This window comes from Folsomia candida, unplaced genomic scaffold (assembly GCF_002217175.1).
Source record: "Folsomia candida strain VU population unplaced genomic scaffold, ASM221717v1 Fcan01_Sc001, whole genome shotgun sequence".
Lineage (NCBI taxonomy): Eukaryota > Metazoa > Arthropoda > Collembola > Entomobryomorpha > Isotomidae > Folsomia > Folsomia candida.
The window spans coordinates 22,667,845-22,688,725 of record NW_019091193.1 but is presented as its reverse complement, the minus strand read 5'-3'; the positions used below and the strand labels follow the sequence as shown (position 1 = coordinate 22,688,725).

Here is a 20,881-nt window from a genome sequence, read left to right as displayed (position 1 = left end):
CTGAAGAGTGAAGACGCAATTGCCAGTGATCATAATGCAAGTGGTGCGTTTCCACTATTTTCGCAATTTTATCCCAATCGCTAATCCACGAATGCGACACAAAGTGCTTCCACGTGTGCGTCAGTTGTACCTAAAGTCTATATTCTGTTATTATTTTTATCACTGTATTATTTATTACAAACAGTTTAAGCATTAATTATCTATGTACGCGGATTACCGGAGGAATGAAAAATGTCACAATGAGGAGGAATTGAAATGCCAACATGGTGTTCGATTTTTGGGTTACAACAGTGCATTAATATAAAAAATGAAGCTGCTTACCAGAACTCGTAAAATTGAAAATTGAGTTGAATGCAAATTCTTTTACAATTACAATTGAGTTGCTTATTTTTTACGATGCATTTCCAAACAGTAAAATATTACACGATTCATCATTATTGATTTGCGTAAATTCATGATATTGCATTTGGATGTAGTTTATAATTGTTGAGATAAATGTGCAATAATTTTAAATGGCCTCTTGTGAAATTTCAGATCGCACTTGTATAAAAAATTGTGCACATTTTTAATATTGGCAAAAACGGTAACGTTATCTTCTTGAACCTTCTTGAAAGACTGTTACCATAATGAGAAGGCATTATTAATACTAGTTAAGGAAGTACATGGAGCAATAAAGTAAGTGTTAATATAGCATTATTTGTAGGGTGACACTGAATTGTACAAATCAATAAATATTGCAAACCAATATAAAATTTAGGTCTTTGCTAATTGCGGGTGTCATCAGTAGTCCATATTATTATGTCATGCACTCTCACTTTTATCTGTTTACTTACTTTTAACTACCCTGATAGATCCCCCATCAATTCGATTGAAACTTTATGGTATTGTTGAAATTGCAAAATAATCATGAATAATATTTATTCGTTCGACACTTGCCACCTACGTGAACTTGTTGCAAGTGATGTTCCGGATCGTCGATATTACATAATTTGTGGCCCGCAAATTAGACGAGTACACACACTCGTGCCATTAACGTGTTCTAAAGTAAAGACATGAATGATATAAAAGATGATGATACATTGAGATGAGTGTCACACACCAAGCAGCAACTTTAGTGGAATACGTGCCTGAAACCGCTGCTAAAATATCTGAAACTAAACGTCTGAGTATGAAAATGGTAAGTTTTAAAACAGTTAATTTTTCCGATATTTTAAACGATAATATTTTATTTTAAAATCAGGCTGAAGTTCAGTTGGCATCTTTGATGGCGTCCCTTCTCATGATTTTTGCAACGTTGGTACTTCTCATCTCGTCCCCCACATTGGCGGAGGTTCCTGCCAAAACGGCGGCCCTTTCGACCTACGAGCCAGAACCCTCGAGCTACTACAGGGGGCAGCGACAGATCGGCGGGTATTACCAGCCCTACTACTCCAGCTACTACCAAAGGCCGTATTATAATACGCAGGCCTACGGCTACTACAACAACGGTGGGTGGTACCCCAGCTCCCAATACGGCTACTACAATAGTTACAGCCGCCCATATTACAACAACTATTACTCCGGCGGCGGTGGGTATGATGATGCCGTTGTTGTGCCACAACCTGTGCGAGGGGGCTATTTTTGAAATCTTTGAGATATGTACGAAAGGATCGATTCGAAATCTTGTACACTTGTCAATTTGAAATTTATGAAAATTAAGGCATAAATTTATGACTGGAGATTCTCATTCATTTTTGTCATTAAGTATATAAATATATATATTTGCATATATGTATGTACATTAAATGGGATTCATTTACTTGAAATAATTTCATCAGATGTGGACAAATTGATGAAAGAAATATTTGTGAGGGTCACATTTCTTTGTGGTAATATCATGTGCCACGCCGTGGACGGTGCGATTTGCCCTTCAACTTACTCTCATTTCACCAGCAGATAAGAACACAACTAAGAACTGTTGAAGACCACGTTAAAAAAATAAGCAAACTCCTCGTTGCATTCTTCCTGTACGTCTTTCCTTTTGTTATGGATGGGAAAGATGTATTCGACGAGAAAACTTAAATTTTGGAATTTCTGTATCCACTCGGGTGGCTTTGAATTATGTATTTGGGATCGTTGAGTAAGCTTGATTGCATAAGAGAACTGTTCAGTAGCATGTGTCACTTTTGACTTTGGTTCAGATTTACGACAGCCAGTTCATCACTCTTCCGTGTTCTCTTGGCATACACGTTGAACAAATAAACATTCGAAATGGATGGATGGGAAGGAATTTACGTGGCCTGACTTCTTCCATCCATCGTTAATGTATGTAACCCCTCAAAAGTTACGTGCACTTACTCGATTTTCTGTCATCTCCACATAAAATTGCATTTTAGATAGCTAGATAAAACTCAGGGTGTCAAATTTCATGTCAGTTTTTCATTCTTTTTATAGGGCTGCTGCTCATAGTCAAAGCGCAGTTAAAACACCAATAAACTTTATACCAGGAGTCCATACCTAAAGATAAGATCAAATGCGTACAAGACGGCGTGTTTGCCAAGTGGGTCAAGTTTCTGCAAGCGGAGCACTATTTGGTTCTGGAGAATCTGGGTAGGCAGATACTCCAGAACAGGAGAGATTTGGAGCAAATGAGGACAAGCAATAAGGACACACCATCTTTCCCCCAGTTTCTGCGAAAGAGATTCTTTTTTTATTACAAGACAAATAGTTTCCCGGAGCCTTGACCCCACAAATACTTTTTTTGCTAACCTAAACTATCCTGACCAATCTCGTAATGCTAATAAAAACTGAACAACTGGTTCTTTTCTCCTCCAAAGTAGCAATTTAATTTCCATTGACGCAAGACCGTCGTCCAATTTCACTTTTATCTGCTGTGCATCATAAATTATCTGAAACCCGAGTCTGAAAATTGCCTCAAAAAAGAATAATACACCGTTGCATTGAGGATGACGGATAATCAAACATTTCATTCTCCTGCGATACACTTACGAAGGAAATGATGAGATGTAGATGTGGGACATCCCTCTGGGAATTGGGACACGACCTCGTTCAAATTTCACCCTTGTATGCATGTAACTGCTGCTGCTGCGACTCTGTGATCATAAAACGGCGCAGATTGTAAGGAAATGCTAGAAAGATGATGATGACCCAGATCCAGGGCCAGAATCAGGACCTTCCTGCCACCAACCACAACTTGTCCGGAATAACAGAAAAGGAAAGTTCTCTCCTCATCTCGCATTTCCGTTGAATTGCATCGCATTACGCTTCATTATGCATCCGCCGAGCAGCCCAAACTACACCAGCCCAACCCTATATGATAACTCTACACGTATCTACTCGCTAGTGGGTGAAGCAATGAACTGAATAATAATTCAACGAGACGTGACGTGACAGAGATTTATTGTAATGCAGATTGAATTGCAAATTGAGGAATGAAAGCAGTAAAAAGAGATTACGATGCTTATTTTCTACAAGAGAAAGTTCAAATTGAACAACAAAAGTTTTTCCTCTGCAGGAAAAAAAATCGATATTTACAATATTCACGTGAGAGTAAAATTTAAGAATCTTTCCAATCCAATTAAAAAGTAATATAAATTATGCTGCCTATTAATTTAAAACAAATAATTAATTTTTTCAAACCTAATCACCACATTATATGTATGTGAGTCTGGTGTTTAGTGTTTAGTACAAGATGCTGGAGACGCAGAATGAGTAAACCATCTTAAATTTTAACAACCTTATTGCTCAGTCGTCCCCTGGTCTGAAGGGCATTAGTAAAGCCTGCACATTTCATTCGCGTCAGGAGGACGCAGTACGAACCACGGCCGGGTTCTCATCATAGATCCGCATCACGTAGACTTGAAGTAATGGCGAAGAGCTGCTGCACAAGTGCGTCACATTTATTTCCCCCGTCGTATCCGTCCAAACTACTCACGCTGGACGATACAGAGTGCACTTTGATTTGATCGCATTGTTTGTTTCCAAGTTGTAAAAAAAAGCGTTACAGGACTGCGGTTGCTGGCAGCATTATACACTCGCCGTGCTTCTTTGCTTTGCTTTCTCCCATTTGGCCAGGCGACTGACCCACTTTATTGATCTGCTGCTGGCTGGAGAAAAGAGAAAGTAGGCAGCCGTGGTGGACTCGTCGTCTATTATTATATTGTAATAAACTGGAGACAGATCCTCTCTCGTAGCGGAGAATATACAGTTTTTAGTGCAAAGTGCAAAGTTTTCTGAAATGGAGTTTGAAGGATTCATACAGATATTTCCTGGTTGGAATTTTCGTTACATAAAATTTTGTATCTCGTAATATATGATGACATTCTGATGTATATCTCAGTTTCCGATTATTGCAAAGTGTTTCGTTTTCGCTTATCGAGGTTATACAACAGTTGTACATACTTTGCACCTTTCTGTCCCTTTTCTCCGAATGAGGAACGCTATGTGTGCATGTCGTATATCTCAAATGAGTCGTGTACCTCATGGTGAAGAACAGCATCATCATCATCATTTTCTACCACTCTCGGCACACCGGAAGCATATATATTTGTGATGTTGATGTAATGGCAATGTTCACCCCAAAGTTTGCTTGGGAAAAGTTGGCAAAGAATAAAAACGACTCGGCATACGCAACCTGAATGGGCATACCTCACGGGAGCCTTTATTTTGACTCTGGCGTGGATATGCCTATGTTGGACCTTTCTTCCCTTTTCTGTAGAATAATCCCAATATGGCCTCAGGTCTCAAGAAGTTGGCATTTGTCCAAAATCCTAGAAATGTCCGAAACAGACTTCGACAGATAACAAGAGCTCTGGACCACTCTGTAACGTCCCAATGTGCAAACTTGCATATATTCATACGTCGGGCAGAAACATGGATGGTGAAAACTATATTACCCAATGTTGCCATATACTTAATACTATGCATGTCCATCAGATATCAGATTATACGTTTTGATTTGATGAAGCAATTAGCTAATAACTGGGCTGCTAGATTAAATCAAAAGTAAAATGATTCACACACCAGCCTTCCACCACCATCATCATCATCATCACTAATCATCTCTGGCTCACTATCTTATACACGCAAACTACGTATAGTACATACATATTTTCATATACCTACATAAGTATAGACCAAAATATCCCGACAACCTAGCATAAAAGAGCCACGCGTGTGTGAGCTGGGAGGGGTCACGTTTTCATTCTATTTTATTGCTCGTTAAATTAAGCCGACGGTTGTAAACCAGTTTCGGAAATCAATTATCATTTCATCCAGATACAGTTCATATGTAGATACATACAAGCAAACGGAGGAAGCAGGACGTGTGAAAATGAAGCTAAAGTAAGTAGAAGAGACATAAAAGAGAGTGAATGTAAACAACATGGCGTAGGTCGTCAATTCAGTCGATATAGACACGGACGAAGGAGATGAAGTTGCTGCTACCACGACTTTCTCATCATCCTTCTGCAGAAATTGGATGGATGGATGTGCATATGGACGAGTTGTTTGATTTGATGGGTTCGTTCCTTCTCTCGTTCCATCGTGAATCATGAGGATGAACATCATACCTCTCGGAACATTCCATGCTCACGTACTTATGCACTTTGTTGAGTTTTTAGTGTTTGTTCTGCCCAACTTGGAATTCAATCAGTATAATCAAGCCATAGGCGCAGACATGGCGAATCACAACCCAGAAACTTTTTTTCTCGGGTTTTACTGAAGCGATGAAAGTTCTCTCGCTCTGACAATGCATCTTTTTGTTTGAGACGGGAGATGATGATGAATTTGGCATGGAATCTAATAAGGACGACGAAAATATGTAAAAAGGTCACGAATGCGCAATTTAGAATAAATGTAAAATTATTTTAATTACGTAATGAGTAAGTAAATCACAAACTTTACAGTAAATCGACACAATCTAATGTTTCGATGTGTTGCATTAGCGCAATATATATGTCTTTATCATGTACAATTAACAGAGATCTTTTGAATATTTATATTTAACAACGAGTGCACATGTCGAGGCATTGAAACTTTAAGAAATTGGAGCCATTGTCGGGGCAATTATTTTTAAGAGGTTGGGTGTGGTTCTGCTAACTCGTCCAAGTTCTGGGGCTGATGCCGGTGCTCTCTGTGGCGTTGAGGTTGACTTGGACTCATCGTCATAATTGTTACCATCGTCAGAAGAATATGGAGGGCTCGATGGTCCTGTTTGGTCTTCTTGTTCCTCCTCCTCCTCCTCCTCCTCCTTGCCTACAAGGCTTTGTGGAGGAGGGAGGAATTCCTTGCTGCTCCTGCGTGCGTTAAGTCCGCTTGTGCTGCTCGCTGCCAGGGGGGCCTGAAGAACGGAGAATGTCTGGCGACTGAAAGATGAGGAGGAGACGAGACAAATAAATAAGTGGTTATAAAATAAATAAAAACTAAGAACGACATACTTGTAAAAATGGTGAGACGTTGTGGGAGAGTCGGTGGCCCTTCTTAAGTGAGTGAGAGGCTCGGCTGGAGTGGGTTTCCAGATGAAGAGGTAGTACGCGGACAGGACAAGAGCTACCGTAGAGACGCTCATCATATAAGCCTGGAAATATTGCAATGGTTCCAGAAAACATACATAGCACTTGTTCCATGTTAAGATGACAGCACCAAAACTTTGAAAAGTTGTTAACTATGAGCAGTTTTCATACCACGACAGTGAGAATTCGCACAATTTTTCTTTGTTTGTTCCTCTGGTCCTTCTTGTGGGAGTGGAAGCCACCCCCACCGTTGCCAGAATCCGTGGAAGAGCCAAGCGAACCCACCGTTCTGGTTGTGCTCCCAGTTTGTGACATTTCGCACTGCCAGTTGCAAATAGTGATGTCAGGAAATTCTACTTTTTAGTATAACTCGAGGTATTACATGGTATATCAATTACCTCACTTTTCTGCGTCTAGTTGCATTTACCTTGCGTGCAACTCTTTCTCCGACACACACGACCCGAACCTTTTCTCAACTTCCCCAACCTAATTTATTTATAAATATCACCCACTCACAGTCAGGATCTTGTTCTTGAAACGAAGAGACCAACGCGTAGCGGAGAAAGCTACGGGCAGTAGCAGCACGAAGAGAGTTGATCCTGAACTGAGCCAACTTCCCCAACTTTCACCCTTTAAATAGCAGAGAAATCAGCAGAGATAGAGAATGCGTCTTGTTTGTCTGAAACACACACAGTCGCATCCGGGTCTGGCCTCAGGATCAGTTCGGATCATTTTTAATGCTATTACTTACATGCTGGTTGTGGTTTCACTCTCTCGCAACAATTCAGTATACATAAACATCCAAATATCGTTGTGTGGGTGGACTTGCAAAATTATGCACATCGGAACAATTCAGTATTATTTTCTACTTTGCAGAAATTTCAGATTTATTGTCACTGTTATCAATTTTATTTCTAGCAACATCTTCATCTTCTTCAAATTCGACCCACTTTTTCATTCTTTCACTCCCAAAAATGTATACCCACATTGACAACACGTGTGGTGACAAATATCTGGACTTGACACGACGTTTACGCCCATTATTTCCTCCCGAAGCGTTGATTATGATGCTGAATAACATCCCAAAAATAAGGGTGGACATAATCGTAATGGCGGGTTGCCAGAGGTAGGCGATGGAAAATATTTTGGTTAAGGGGGAGTAGTCCTCGTCCTTCCACCCTTTTCCTGCCGGGCTAAAAAAGGTGTCCTGCAACATCTCATTTACATAGCATCCATCCGTCCGAAGGGGAAGTTTCTGCACGGGAAGGAGCCCTTCGTTACCTTGCAGGATTGAACCCACTCCGATGAAGAGTGTGATTGCTAAAGTCGGAATTATGCCGAGCATGGATCCCTGCAAATGAATGTGAACTATATTTTAAATATTATTCTGATATGAATTGTTTAATCAAATAGTCAAATATTTGGTCATTTACATAAATGTACAGAAACTCACCAATGCGTTTGACCAGGGAAAGAACATTCCCAAAGAAAAAACTCCTACAATCGGTCCGAGAAATGTGCCGTGAAGAAGAGATGCAAACTACTTCAAAAGAAAAACAAAGGTTGTGTCCTCACTATTATTTGTAAATACAGCATAAGGCGATATGTATGTAAATAGTGGACACACAGGTAAAATATTTCCTGCTGAGGCAATGACAAAGATTAAGGAAAACGAGACGAGTCCCCCCACGGCAGAGATTAGTTTGGAAATATATCCGAGTTGTCTATCAGTCAAATCAGTCCGATAATGTTTCACATAATCCTCGACAATAATTGCCGGGAGGGCATTGAGTGCTGAGGATACCGAGCTAAGGCAACCACAAGTGAGCCCTGCAACGAGTAAGCCTGGAAGACCAGGATAATCTCCAAGGACATCAATCACGAATAGGGGAACGAGCTGATCTGAAGAGCTGACTACCTTTTAGGAATCAGACAAAATCAGTTAAGAATCCAGGCGCATATGTACAGAGCGTGTAATCCCTCCTCACCTGATTGTCCAGTGATACGGGATCACAGTCATAGTACTTTGCAAAAATCATGAGACCAGTCAGTGAGCAGAGGATTATGACGGCAAATAATCCAAACATATTGAAGAATAGGCATCTAGAAATGTATGTACACAAGAAGGGCAATGTACATATTTGAATATCTCATAAATATGTATGAAACATCGGGACAAGGTATTACGAGGTTACTTTCTAGCATCTCGGATGGTTGGTACGGAAAGATATCTCTGAATTTGAGCTTGGGTCCCCGCAAATAGTGGTATCCAGCTGAAAAATGCTGCAATTGTCCCTGTCCAAAACGTGTGGCGAGTCCGTGGGTCTGGATCAAACCTGTAGGAAAATTTCCAGTCTACACATGTACACTTTCACGTAGAATAAGTATGCATGCATAAATCTGTGCATATGATAAAAATAACCCACAAAAGCACATTTGTTCTTCCTGTTTCCTCAGCTCTCTCCCAGACCACACCCATGCCACCGACCTTGCTGATTCCCAGTATGAGCACCGTCAACATTGTGGCAAACATGACGAACGCTTGAAACGCATCTGACCATAAAACGGCTTTTAGACCACCGATTGAAGAATATGCTATACATACGAGAAAGATGACAATGGAAGTCATGTACTTGTTCAGACCAGCAACTGTGCAAATAATAATATTCAATTTAGACACAATCCATATATTGCAAGTAATAGTTTATCACGAATTAAGAAAGACCTTGATCCAGTGCTAAGGATGGGCCCCACACTGTCTGTCGTGAGAAAAAAAACAGGAATTAAATATGCGATTCTACTAACAATGCGCTGGTGTGAAGTGTAACCCTCCGATTTGGTTGAAATTTCGAAATTGTGTCGTCCATGTCAATACAACCAACGTTTCTTCAGGCAGTTAGTGCGATGGTCAGAATTTGTCAAAATATTTGAGGTCAAAGTCGAAAAACGGGCGATTTTTAACAGGCGGAGGAAGAACTCAACTTCCATTCTCTTCCCAGTTCCCGTGATAAAAATTGCACATTTTTCAACTTCAACCTCAAATAATTTGCTAAATTCAGACCATCGCACAAACTGCCTGAAGAAAAGTTGGTTGTATTGACATGGAGCACATAATTTCGAAATTTCAGCCAAATCGAAGGGTTACACTTCACACCATCGCATTGTAAGATTGGAAGTGCATATTATTCAGTTGCACAACTTTGTCAGTGACTTACAAGTGGCATGTAGATCATCTAGAAAACAAAAAATTGCGTAATTATGTTCATACACATATGTCTAAAAATATTGTAAAATTGGCATACCAAGTGAACTATGGCTGAAGCTGAAATAACAATTCGTACGTTTCTGTTGAATCTTAGTTCAAAATACTGCAAGCAAGAAAACAATGGAAATGATTCGAGTTATGACAATTAAATTATTTTTGTAAGCACCTCGTACGCCGATGTTAATTGGAGACGAAAGAAAACGGGGAGATAAAGATAACTACATACAGTAAAATTAAAATTTACACAAAATTTTACCAGTTAAAGAGCAAACATTATTTTAAATCAGTGGTAAAATAAAATTGGCTGGGTTCTTGAAAAAATTGCATGCATCATTTAATTTTCATAGGTCATATCATCGTTTTCGACATGTTTTCGATTGGCATAATCCACACACATGACTAAACGAATTTCCAACTTGTGCTTATGTGATGATACTTCGTTTTGGATCGCAGCAAGCAATTAATTTAAAAAATCTATGATTTACATGAATGCTTACACTACAAAATAGCCACATTATTGTACCACTGCTCTTGGTTTAAGAAATCACCCAAACTTGGGTTTGGATGATTCCAACCCCAAATGGTCCATGTACGCGTATCGTATGCCGTACCTTAAACTCAGAGTCATTGGAATGAAGGCGAAAGAAAAGTATATGTAAATCAGTCCATAGAAATAAACCTCCGGAGGTTCACCCAACACTGTAGAATTGAATTGTTTTACTAAAAAATAAGTATGTAAATATATTTATGCACCGCACTCACTCGTTATTGCTGATACGAAACTCTACAAATTTAAACAAAAATTGTAAAGTCTTGCAATTTATGTATGACCTTCGTTTGAAATAAATAAATTGTCACCATACGCAGATGAGCGACAGAGAAACGGGAAGGACGCCCATCTTTTTCCCACCCATCAGAAAGCTCTCCGTAGTGGAGTTGTTCTTTTTGAAGCATCCGTAGAACACGCCGATGCCCATGGACACGGTCAGGACGGCCGCAAAGACCAGATATTCGTGCCATGTGAACAGGGAACTGTAGTCATCCGCAAAAATGAGTCGGCTGCTGTTCCACTCTCCCATCCTCGCAAAGCAGAGTATTTTTAGGACAATTGACAAATCGTCACTGTTTTACAAAGGGCAGTTCCCAGCAGACTGCAGTCAAGGGCGAGCATTAAATTTAATTATGGTCACGTAAGTTTATCTCATTAGATATCAGATGTGAATAATGAGCAAATTACAATTTTTAGAAGATAAGGTACTGATTGATGGATTGATTTTATTTTAATCGTTTGTGACCTTTATTCTTTATGATTTGCATAACTTTAACTAAACTCAATTGACATGCATAATTATTTACAAACTCGGGGTGATTGTAGCTTATTTAATGTATGTAAGAAAATAATTGCAGACCGTGCATAAATAGATTGACAATACACTTATCAGAACCTTGATATAAAATTAAACCTATTAATCGATGTGAACAATATCCGATAAATCTCAGACTTTCGCCTTTTTAAGAGGATGTATGTAGTTACATAAAAACTATAGTCCCAGACTACAGATTCATCAGCACTGAATATTTACTAGCTCACCAGGAAAAGCCCATGCAACATCATGACGGTATTTAGTAAGGAGAAAACTACGAGAAATTCGAGGTTACTCATCACCAAGTTTGAAGAACTCTTTTCAGCCAAATCTATCCCTGACAACTTGCACAAATTGACCATATCTTTGGGTAGTGGATACAAGTCTTTGACGATGTCCCCACCTTCCACGAGGACGAGCCCCATGGCGCTTTCTAGACCAGTAAGAGCATAATATTAACTTCTTTAGGCTAAATTTTATTTTAAAATACATTAACTTAATAGAAAATTCACCAAAATGAAAATTCATATGACAATGGAAGAGCCATAAGCCTGGATTATTGGCTCTGAATCGAATAACCAACCATGACCTCGGTTGTACTGCCATTGTCTCCTTTCGCACACCAGACCGTAATATGGGTCGATGATGTGTCTCGTTAAATGGACCTTCTTCACCCTTCCCATAACCCATGACCCAAAAGGTATGACCGTGGAGGTGGAGGGGATGACCAGAGTCTCCATAATCGCTTATTATCAACTCCACAACCTGCATTAGACATATATTTTATGTAACTGATGTTAAGCATGCGCCAAGTAAATTCTTGTTTAGTCATGTTAATGTTATTGTATCTTATCATCATACATAATCGTCCCCGAAACCATTAATTGTGATGGGTTGAACGGAGTCTGGTAAAGTTTCGTTCAAGATCATTTTGACCAATCCTGGTTTGTCGAGAAAGGAAGGGTCATACTTGACATCGTTGAATCCGACCTTGTGTATGCTGTCGGGGTGGTCAATGTCTGGAATGGAAATTATGATGGTCTGATTTACAAAATTTGGTGCTTCCTCCCCGCCAACTGGAACACAGTCCATGTAATTTAAAGTAGTCGGACTGTCCAGCTCTACGGTGGTTGGATATGGAGCTGTGGCATATGGGAGATTTAGGGGGTCCTTGGGATACAAGGTGAACCCATCCAGAATTGGTTCAGACGGAGCTTTGACACTGCGAGCATCCAATAAAGACTGAAGAAGTGGAAAATCTAGAGCAGTAATGCCAAATGATTAAATATATCCTGATATTTTGAAACTTATGCATTTTAAATATGAAAATACTTCGAATTTCCGGTCGACCCTGAACTGCATTTGGGTTAATGGAAGAAGGGGACAATAAAGCTGTGGCGTTGGTGTCCACATATTTCAGCACGGCTAACATTGTAGGATCAGCTTTGTAAGCCTCGGGATAAGGATTAATGTTGGGATAATCTGTTTTATAGGGTAGGAGATCTGCGGTGGACTGTATCCAGTATTGATCCAGGTTTCCGTCCATTTTCACGAGGAATGAGTAGCGCGTACCTGGGGTCAAATTTAATTTATGTGAATTAAGTTAAGACCATCTCATATAGAGTTTAGAGGAAGAAACTAAATATGATTAGAAAGCTAGGTCTAATATACATATGTAGCTCTTCAGCTATGTTCATGAGTATGACAATAAGTGATTAAAACATTGTAAGATATTAGATTCACATGCACAATAATTTATGATTCGAACTAACTGCTCGATTTATTTGTACCTGTGGAGACGGTGACACGATCTACTCCTGTCACACGACCCGTGTCAACGCCATCTGTCTCGATCGCTTCCAATTTATGACCATGAATTTGAAAGATGTGGAGGACTATCGTCGATGGATTCACGATACGAAATCTGTACGTTTTTCCTCGTTCCACCTCCAGAACTTGATATCTAGTCATATTTTTAAAAATTGTCATTCATATCGTCATTTAATTCAGCATTTCATGTATGTGTCATAGTATTTTTACCTCGTTGCATATGACGGATTACACGACAAACCTTTCAAGTTTGCAAACTTGCAGTCATAATATCCGCGTCCATTTAGTAGCGATGAGTCTGGGAATGGTAATCCGCCTCTGCTCAGCCCACCGTCCTCATACCATTCCGACATTTGTTTCGAAGGGAGATGAAACCAATCGCTTAGAGTGAGCACAAACTCTCCATCGTAGGCATGAATTTCTGCTGGAGTGTTGTCGACAATAAGGACGCCCCACAAGCCTTCCGCGTACTGGGACGTGTGATGCGAGTGGTACCAGTAGGACCCACTTTGAAGTAGTTCGAATTCATACGTAAAGCTGTGATTGTACGGGATGTCACATTGCGTGAGCATTCTCGGCCCGTCCTGCCAAGGACTCAAGAACTGCTCCAGTCCATGCCAATGTATCGTCGTGGTTTGTCCGTCCTGGATTTGGTTGTTCACTTTTATGCGAAGCCAGTCACCTTTCGAACCTAAGGGGACCACGAAAATCAAAATGCCGTAAGCAGTGTGCTACATCAGATTTTGTCACTTTAACTTAACACATCCTTGCTTCTACAACGCTTTGAAGTAAATTTTGCGAAGTAGGAAAATCACAAAAAATCCAAGTTACCTCGAAGAGTAGGTCCCGGAAATTGGTTATTAAAACCCAAAATTTTCTTGGGAACGCCATCAGGTGCCCCGTCAAAGTAGCTGGCAGTTAGTTCATAAAATATGGTCCTACACGATACTGTTATAATCAATGCGTAAAAGCAGCAGAATATTTTTGCAACTAATTCCATATCTTGCTAATTATGTCTGTAACTATGTATGTACATATACGCGTATGAGTGGAGCTCAGTAAAAAATAGGTCTAGTCTCCTCAAGCCAAAGTTCAGCTCTGGTACTCGGCAGATTCGAAACTGGTCAGTTGCAATTACTGACATTGTTACAACCTTGTGCTTTATTATCTTATGTGGTTCATCGAACTAATTTTGTAATCCTACCTCAACAAAATAGTGTAGTTTCGTTAATATTAATTGACCGAGGATCCCATGTCTGCAATGCATAGCATAGAAGTGTTCTCGTAGAGCCTGTATCATGCTCGGTAACGACCAATCCAAAACCGAGTTGCACTTAAGATAATTTTAACTCATCATCAATTAATTAAACCTGATTGTATTTTCATCCATAAATGACGCTGCGTCCCCTTTATGAAATGTACGGTTATTCAGTATCTATTCGTCGTTCAATTTCAGTGAAACGTAGCCGAATGCATTACTAATCGTAAGATTAGTTCAGATTTTCCATGAAGACCATAATTATGAGACAATTATATAGTTCTAGATAAGTACAGATGTACGAGATTTATTCGATGCGATTCAGCAATTTTATCCGTAATCTTTTAGAGAATGCCTATGAATTCACGTCAGCATATATCCTGGAACTGTACTTGAAACTAATTGGTCGATTAGATTTTCAGCACTTGAAACTCAAGCCTCGCGTAAAGTTTTTCATGAAATTATATAAATAATAAATAAGAGTGGAAACATTACGTATTGCGCAATTGTTTGGGTTGTTTTATTAAAACTGTTTATTGAGGACAATTGCACTTTGTCGTCGACGTATATATACTCGTACTTATGTATGCCTATAGTGAGTACCAACCATAAACTTTCAACAAATTGTCTCTCGTACATGGATTATGTAGCTCTATGTTCGTAAATATGTACGTAATCGCTGTTCAGTGCCTAAATTGAGTGAGTACATTGTGAGACACTGTTCATTACTAGGTAATGTCCACGTGGACTGAAGAATGCCCTAGAATGCGAATGAATTGTCAAACAGCCTAATTCGTGTATAAGCCTTTGATTGCAGGATGTGATAGTTTAATTGAATTGTTATTTCCAGAAAATGATTTTATTTATTTATTATTATATTACGGGATTTGTAAATTTTTCATATAAAATTCATGCGTATAATATCCGTTACACAACATCAATCCATCTGAAGGCACAGTTACGTGCATCTAGATGTCTTTAGACTTGTCGTTAATTATAATGTATTCTATGAGCGCATATGTATAATTATGACAGCATGGTTCACTTCAATTATTGTTAAAATAATATTCTAAAATTGTATCGGCATTTGTCTTGACTTCCATTTTTTATGGTAAATATTGGTTAACAGGTAACAGTTGACGTCAGTTAATTATCGTTACCACTCCGTTTGAACCAATAAATAAGACGAGTTAAACGAAATATGTAAATATGTGATTGAGAGTGGCTGAAAATATTCCGTAGCAGTTAATCCTTTATGGTTATCAAAGAATTTCGACATGGGTGTGAATTCGGGCGTGTCCAATTAAATAGATCTGCAGCCTCATAACAAACAGATTAAGTTTAATACGTATTTATTGCTGAACTAACTTATCTATATACTAATGCGAATAACTAGTGAGGACTGGTCATGTTCTCATTGACCGTTCAATTCCACTCCAGGTGCATTCTTTATCCCATATATTCACAGAAAACATCATTGTTCAATAGAATTTGTAGATCAAAATGATCACATCATTAGTTCTTCTTGTAAGCATATTTTCCCCAATTCAAGCCTTATTTCCCCAGTACGCACAATTCTATAGAGAAAACTCTTACGGTTGTTTTGGAAGAAACTATCAGTATACATTTGAGAGCTTAACGATACCAGCACCTTCGTGGAATGTGATCAGTTTTAGGGGCCGAGGAGTGTAAGAAAACATGTCTGGGTCCTCAATACTAATAGAAGTATGTGAAAAATGACATTTTATTTGCAGGTGGGTGCTCGAGTATGGGGAAACGAAAACTATTGTGACCGGAGGACTTCGAGACTCTTGTGTGACCGGCCTTCCCACTGGAAAAGTTTCAATCACCGCCACCAAGATCCTGAACGTGGAGCTGGAAGAGTCCTCAATTGCCCTTTTTCCAAGCAGGGACAATATTACCGTGGATGACATCGTTACGACGACATCGCCAGAGTACAGCTTGAGCTCCCCACAAAGTTTTGAGGTCTTTTCGTCCACTGGAATTAAAGACTATGCATTGTACGCCGGAGTTGATTTCACGGGGCCTTCAGCCTGCCTGAAAGTCTACCATTCTGATGCAACTGAAGGGTACGGAGTGACAACGGCAATGGAGAGGACCATAGTCGTAGGATCCGTTAGGGTGGGCTGCTTGGGGAATGAGCATATCGTGCTGAATTGAGAACACATTACGAATTTATTTTTACTTGTAAATCTTTGTCAATAAATAGCTTTACAATGTATGCAGAAAATATTGCACAATTAATTGCACAAGACAAGACTGCTTGTTCCGGTAAATATGTCGCATGCACAAAAAATGAGACCCATGAAAATAATGCATTGATTGAATTCTTTCTTCATATTGAATGTTGAAGACATAATTTTATTTTTCCCAAAGCATTATTGTGAAGATAACACTAAATATGATTAAATTGCATGACCTTTGCTACGACCAATAATAAGAAAGTACTGACAAATCCTTTTAGTGACACGCCCTTCCCGGTGGTGCCGGTCCCAGATGTGCACCCAATTTTTCCAGACCGCACAATTAGCCTTGAATTAAAGTCGTAAGTGAAGCCGTAATGGGATTCCGTAACATCTTTGTGTGGTGCAAGACATTGTGAGTCCCCGGTAAAATTTTCTCCAGAGTAAACCGTCCACGAATCATCTCCTTCGAAGAACCACGACAGTGCCATGAACGTTCTTAGTAAATTGGTTTCGGAAGTGTTTTGAGAATTAATCCCGACCCCAGTCAGACCTCGTTCCATGAAAAATACCAAAAAACTAATGTTCTGAGCCGCATTCCCGAGCCGTTCTGCTGCTGAGTAAGACATGTGTCCAGGCGGCGAAGGGACGCACAAGTCCCTTCTGTAGTCTAAATCAAGTTTGGTGGTAGTGTCATTCATTTTGGAATGTACTCGCCACCTGTACAATTAATTATAGTCGTAATTATTTACAGCAATTGTGCCGTAGTTTATTGTTACTATTTTTTTAGAAAATCTACGTATCTCTTCCCCTTACATGCCATTTGCTTTGAAAGCTTTTGCATCAAAAAACCCAGGCCGTGTCCCAATAGTTAAATCAGTGTTTTCAAGCGTTCCGGATAAATCTGTGCAGTCAGTGTTTCGATGGAATTCTAAGTACTGGACAAGGCTTTGTGAGGATAGTCCAGCAAAGCAAAGAACTAAAATCAGGAAGACTAGAATTTTTAAGAAATCCATAGTTCGTTAAATCTATACAAGAGCACCAAAGTAGTAATATGTTAAAAAAATCAATGGTTCATTGGGAACAAGAGTTCAACTGAAAATGACCCTCACTGGGACCATTGGATATCTGTGGGCATTTCTTTATTTGTGTTGTCGGAAAAATGTGGCTTTAACTTTAATCCAGAAATAGTTATCGCCTGTTTAACAAGATATTATGTATTGTACCTGCAATCCAGTCTTGCCTCTGTTGTATACAATTTGGTAAGGTAATTAACAATATTAACAAATTGATAGCTACGGAGCAATTGAAGGTGTGTACATCAATAAAAACATGTTTTTTCCTGTCGGCTAAAAATTATGTTTAATAATCTTGTTTTATTATGGAAAATACTTGACTGACGCCAGAGAGTACACAAATACGTTGGTAAACGGAAAGTAGGCACGATAAGTAAATACTGTAAATTATATTACCCTCGCTCCCACCTAAAATTTAGCATATTGATTTGGCCACAATTAACCTAGAAATTTGAGAATTTACAATGTGTGACAGTCCAAGTCTGAGCGTACATTTTTGTACGTTTCACAAAATTAAAGGTCTCAATTTCACTTCTGGGTGATGTGCTGAAGAATAAGTTGGTGAAGCTTTTCTGGATTTGCTCCATTAAGTTCGTCCAGCTTTACTCCGTCCTTGAAAATTATGAATTTCGGCATAGAAGACACGCCGTAGGACATTGCAAGCTCATCGTTCTCGTCAACGTTGATCTATTGGTCGCATCAAATTGTTCACACCACTGCACACAAATTTCAACCTGCCAGTGATTTGGTCAGATTCCGTATAGTCATACCTTTATGAAAACAGCATGGTCGCTAAACTCTTCGGCAAACTTTTCGACGGCAGGAGAGATTTGTTGACACGGTCCACACCACGGAGCCATGAAATCAGCGACTACAATTTTTCCACTGTTCGTTGGGTTCTGGAGTACTTGCGAGAATTCGGAACCGTCGTTAATTTTCTGAATCAAGGGATGTGTCCTGTTTGCAGAATCGACCAAGAAAACTTCACTACTTGTTAAAATTTGCTATTATTGCTGCACTCACCGTTCCTTAACACCAAGTTCGTGAGGATGACCACCAATTTTCTCGCCACTACTTTTCTTACCACAACCGCACATGTTGCCCATCTCGTAAAATTATTGCAATAGATGAATTATCAGACTTGTAAACTGTTTATACAATATGCAATAGAACAGAAATTTTTAAGATCGTAGTGGAAAATGGATGAGCCATAATTTATACAAAAAAGACTGTAATCTTTCGTGCTGCAGACAAAGGTTTGGTTGGAAATTTTTATGGCATTTTCATGGAAACTTTGATTTGGTAGTTGAAAGGAACGTGGGAACGTCGTTCAATAAAGATGTAATGTACATAAATTAAATTCTTAAAAAAAAGCTTAGGTGAGGCTTGCTTAAAAGGGGAAAACAAGCTGTTATCATCGTATACTAAAATAATGTGGTGTATCAGTGTTTATCCCAGAATTTATAATTTTCGGTAAATATCCCAACAAATAATATGCATTAGGGACTATTTGCCGCACCGTGGGCCGTGATCGGTTGTTTCTTGTTTGATACAAATCTACCTTCTAGATATATATAAGTATGGATATTATATATTGGTATGAAGAATCTACTATAATTAAACTTCGTCACTATTTGAGTATGACGTTATCTTTGATGAGCAGCATGAATATACATATTTCAAAAATTTATTGACGTAGTACAAAATTTTTAAAATTCAGTGTCATGAATTTGATGACTCTTACTCATGATCAGAGCTAATTACTCAAAATGAGGAACGCACAGCAATGTATTAAAGAACAACAAATTGGATTACTCAACCCCAATTACGACATTAATAAAAATTGAAAATTTATTTCAATTCTTTTTATCACAACACGGCCCACGGTGAGGCAAATGGTCCCTAATGCATATTATTTGTTGGGATATTTACCGAAAATTATAAATTCTGGGATAAACACTGATACACCACATTATTTTAGTGTACGATGATAATAGCTTGTTTTCCCCTTTTAAGCAAGCCTCACCTAAGCTTTTTTTAAAGAATTTAATTTATTTTTTGTTTTTAAGCCTACAAGTAAATCGGTACTTTCCAAATTAACTATCCCCCTAGGGTGTAGATGCATACCAAATTAATTCCCCTATATGTAAGTGTGAATGCATATACTGTAGAAATCTGATATAGTCAGGCAAGTATTGATTTCTCGGTATTAAAGTTACTACCGCTTGGTACTAGAATTGTACCGGTCAGTTAAATTTTGCTACAAAGCTATGACTAAAGCTAAAGTATGATACTTATCAAATATTATCAATACCAGTTTTATGGAGTAGTGTGTGAATACCGCTTGGTATTATTTTAATAGCAGATTTCTAAAAGTGTAAATTCGTTTCTCCTGTGGGTGTGGGTAGGTAAGAATATGAATCAATATTATATATACACTATTAGAAATTTGATATAGTCACGTATGTATGTATTGATTTCTCGGTGTTAAAATTGTTACCACTTGGTATTAAAATCATAAATAACAGTCCGTAATATTTTGCTACCTATATGGTAAAACTTTAACACCAAACTATTATTTACTGCACAGTACTACGGATCAATACCACGTATTAATACCGAGTTATTCCTACACAGTATTATTTATCAATCCATTTTGATAAAGTCATATATGAATACCGCTAGGTATTATTTTAATACTGGATTTCTAAGAGTGTACATGTAGAGGCACATATTTAGATACGTCAGTACGTCTCAATTGTTTCTCTTATGCTGGTTACTAATGGAAACCTCGTATTTAGGTATGCATGATAAGTAATGGACGACTGTTACAAGTAACCGAACTGGTTGCAGATGCTACCAAGAAAAGCCCTTCATTTCTTATCCGATTTTGCTCGGGTTTGTTTTAAATGACGCGTTATAGATTTGCGCACAATAAAACATAGGTACGACACAACCGTTGCATGGTAAAAGTGAATTTGCCAGTCGTTTGAAAGTTTAAAATCGATTTTAAATGGGTTAAAATAAGAATGTCATGTTTCTAGACCTGACGGGCATCATCTACCCAGCAAGGTCTGCACGTTGCCTTTTACACCATTTTGATACGATTAGTCGTTTTGCCGCAATCTTTGGCAGAATATTTGGAAGTGGGGTCTGTTTGCATACTTAGGAGGGGAGCTTGCGAGGTTGATAATAACAGATCTTGATGCCCTTTGGATATGTGGTAGGGACCCATGAGTGTACTAAAACCCTGAAGTAGTTTGACTCCATGGCCACATTTGCGCCCGCCACACCCACTCAAAAATGTCCAAAAAACGCTTTCACCCCAGTTTTCACTCACTCAAATCCACGCCAAAAATCCAATTTTACTCG

General features: G+C 38.8%; 5 protein-coding genes across 10 annotated transcripts; 2 read left to right on the top strand and 3 right to left on the bottom strand.

Annotated features, from left to right (window-relative positions):
• The first annotated feature begins 1,043 nt into the window (after positions 1 to 1,043).
• LOC110841768 lies at positions 1,044 to 1,770 on the top strand. Its single transcript, XM_022087462.2, has 2 exons — positions 1,044 to 1,177; positions 1,241 to 1,770. The coding sequence occupies exons 1-2, from the start codon at positions 1,085 to 1,087 to the stop codon at positions 1,622 to 1,624; spliced, it is 477 nt and encodes a 158-aa protein (XP_021943154.2). The 5' UTR covers positions 1,044 to 1,084; the 3' UTR covers positions 1,625 to 1,770.
• Positions 1,771 to 5,844: 4,074 nt separating this feature from the next.
• On the bottom strand, positions 5,845 to 10,947 carry LOC110863530 (sodium-coupled monocarboxylate transporter 1). 5 transcript variants are annotated; one of them, XM_035858247.1, is made up of 17 exons: positions 10,641 to 10,947; positions 10,540 to 10,561; positions 10,389 to 10,476; positions 9,944 to 9,995; positions 9,815 to 9,880; positions 9,728 to 9,745; positions 9,238 to 9,271; positions 8,939 to 9,161; positions 8,708 to 8,848; positions 8,501 to 8,615; positions 8,140 to 8,430; positions 7,966 to 8,052; positions 7,264 to 7,863; positions 6,911 to 7,191; positions 6,684 to 6,833; positions 6,438 to 6,577; positions 5,845 to 6,365 (listed from the first exon to the last, which is right to left on the bottom strand). In XM_035858247.1, the coding sequence occupies exons 1-13, from the start codon at positions 10,854 to 10,856 to the stop codon at positions 7,378 to 7,380; spliced, it is 1,839 nt and encodes a 612-aa protein (XP_035714140.1). In that variant the 5' UTR covers positions 10,857 to 10,947; the 3' UTR covers positions 5,845 to 6,365; positions 6,438 to 6,577; positions 6,684 to 6,833; positions 6,911 to 7,191; positions 7,264 to 7,377. The 5 variants fall into 5 exon arrangements, with proteins under 5 accessions (XP_035714140.1, XP_035714136.1, XP_035714145.1 ...); XM_035858243.1 differs by having other exon boundaries at positions 6,911 to 7,863; XM_035858252.1 differs by having other exon boundaries at positions 6,911 to 7,863; positions 10,636 to 10,930.
• An 85-nt stretch (positions 10,948 to 11,032) lies between these two features.
• LOC110851898 (L-ascorbate oxidase) lies at positions 11,033 to 14,122 on the bottom strand. Its single transcript, XM_022099833.2, has 7 exons — positions 13,803 to 14,122; positions 13,182 to 13,662; positions 12,932 to 13,104; positions 12,474 to 12,713; positions 12,003 to 12,400; positions 11,654 to 11,906; positions 11,033 to 11,574 (listed from the first exon to the last, which is right to left on the bottom strand). Exons 1-7 carry the CDS (start codon positions 13,969 to 13,971, stop codon positions 11,360 to 11,362), a joined length of 1,929 nt encoding a protein of 642 aa, XP_021955525.1. The 5' UTR covers positions 13,972 to 14,122; the 3' UTR covers positions 11,033 to 11,359.
• A 1,428-nt stretch (positions 14,123 to 15,550) lies between these two features.
• On the top strand, positions 15,551 to 16,480 carry LOC110863301. The gene is made up of 2 exons (XM_022112575.2): positions 15,551 to 15,917; positions 15,984 to 16,480. The coding sequence occupies exons 1-2, from the start codon at positions 15,733 to 15,735 to the stop codon at positions 16,408 to 16,410; spliced, it is 612 nt and encodes a 203-aa protein (XP_021968267.1). The 5' UTR covers positions 15,551 to 15,732; the 3' UTR covers positions 16,411 to 16,480.
• A 110-nt stretch (positions 16,481 to 16,590) lies between these two features.
• LOC110844458 (thioredoxin-2) lies at positions 16,591 to 18,937 on the bottom strand. Of its 2 annotated transcripts, none has more exons than XM_035846651.1 (4): positions 18,533 to 18,937; positions 18,280 to 18,466; positions 17,250 to 18,196; positions 16,591 to 17,153 (listed from the first exon to the last, which is right to left on the bottom strand). In XM_035846651.1, exons 1-3 carry the CDS (start codon positions 18,613 to 18,615, stop codon positions 18,038 to 18,040), a joined length of 429 nt encoding a protein of 142 aa, XP_035702544.1. In that variant the 5' UTR covers positions 18,616 to 18,937; the 3' UTR covers positions 16,591 to 17,153; positions 17,250 to 18,037. The 2 variants fall into 2 exon arrangements, with proteins under 2 accessions (XP_035702544.1, XP_021965661.1); XM_022109969.2 differs by having other exon boundaries at positions 18,533 to 18,768.
• Positions 18,938 to 20,881: the final 1,944 nt, after the last annotated feature.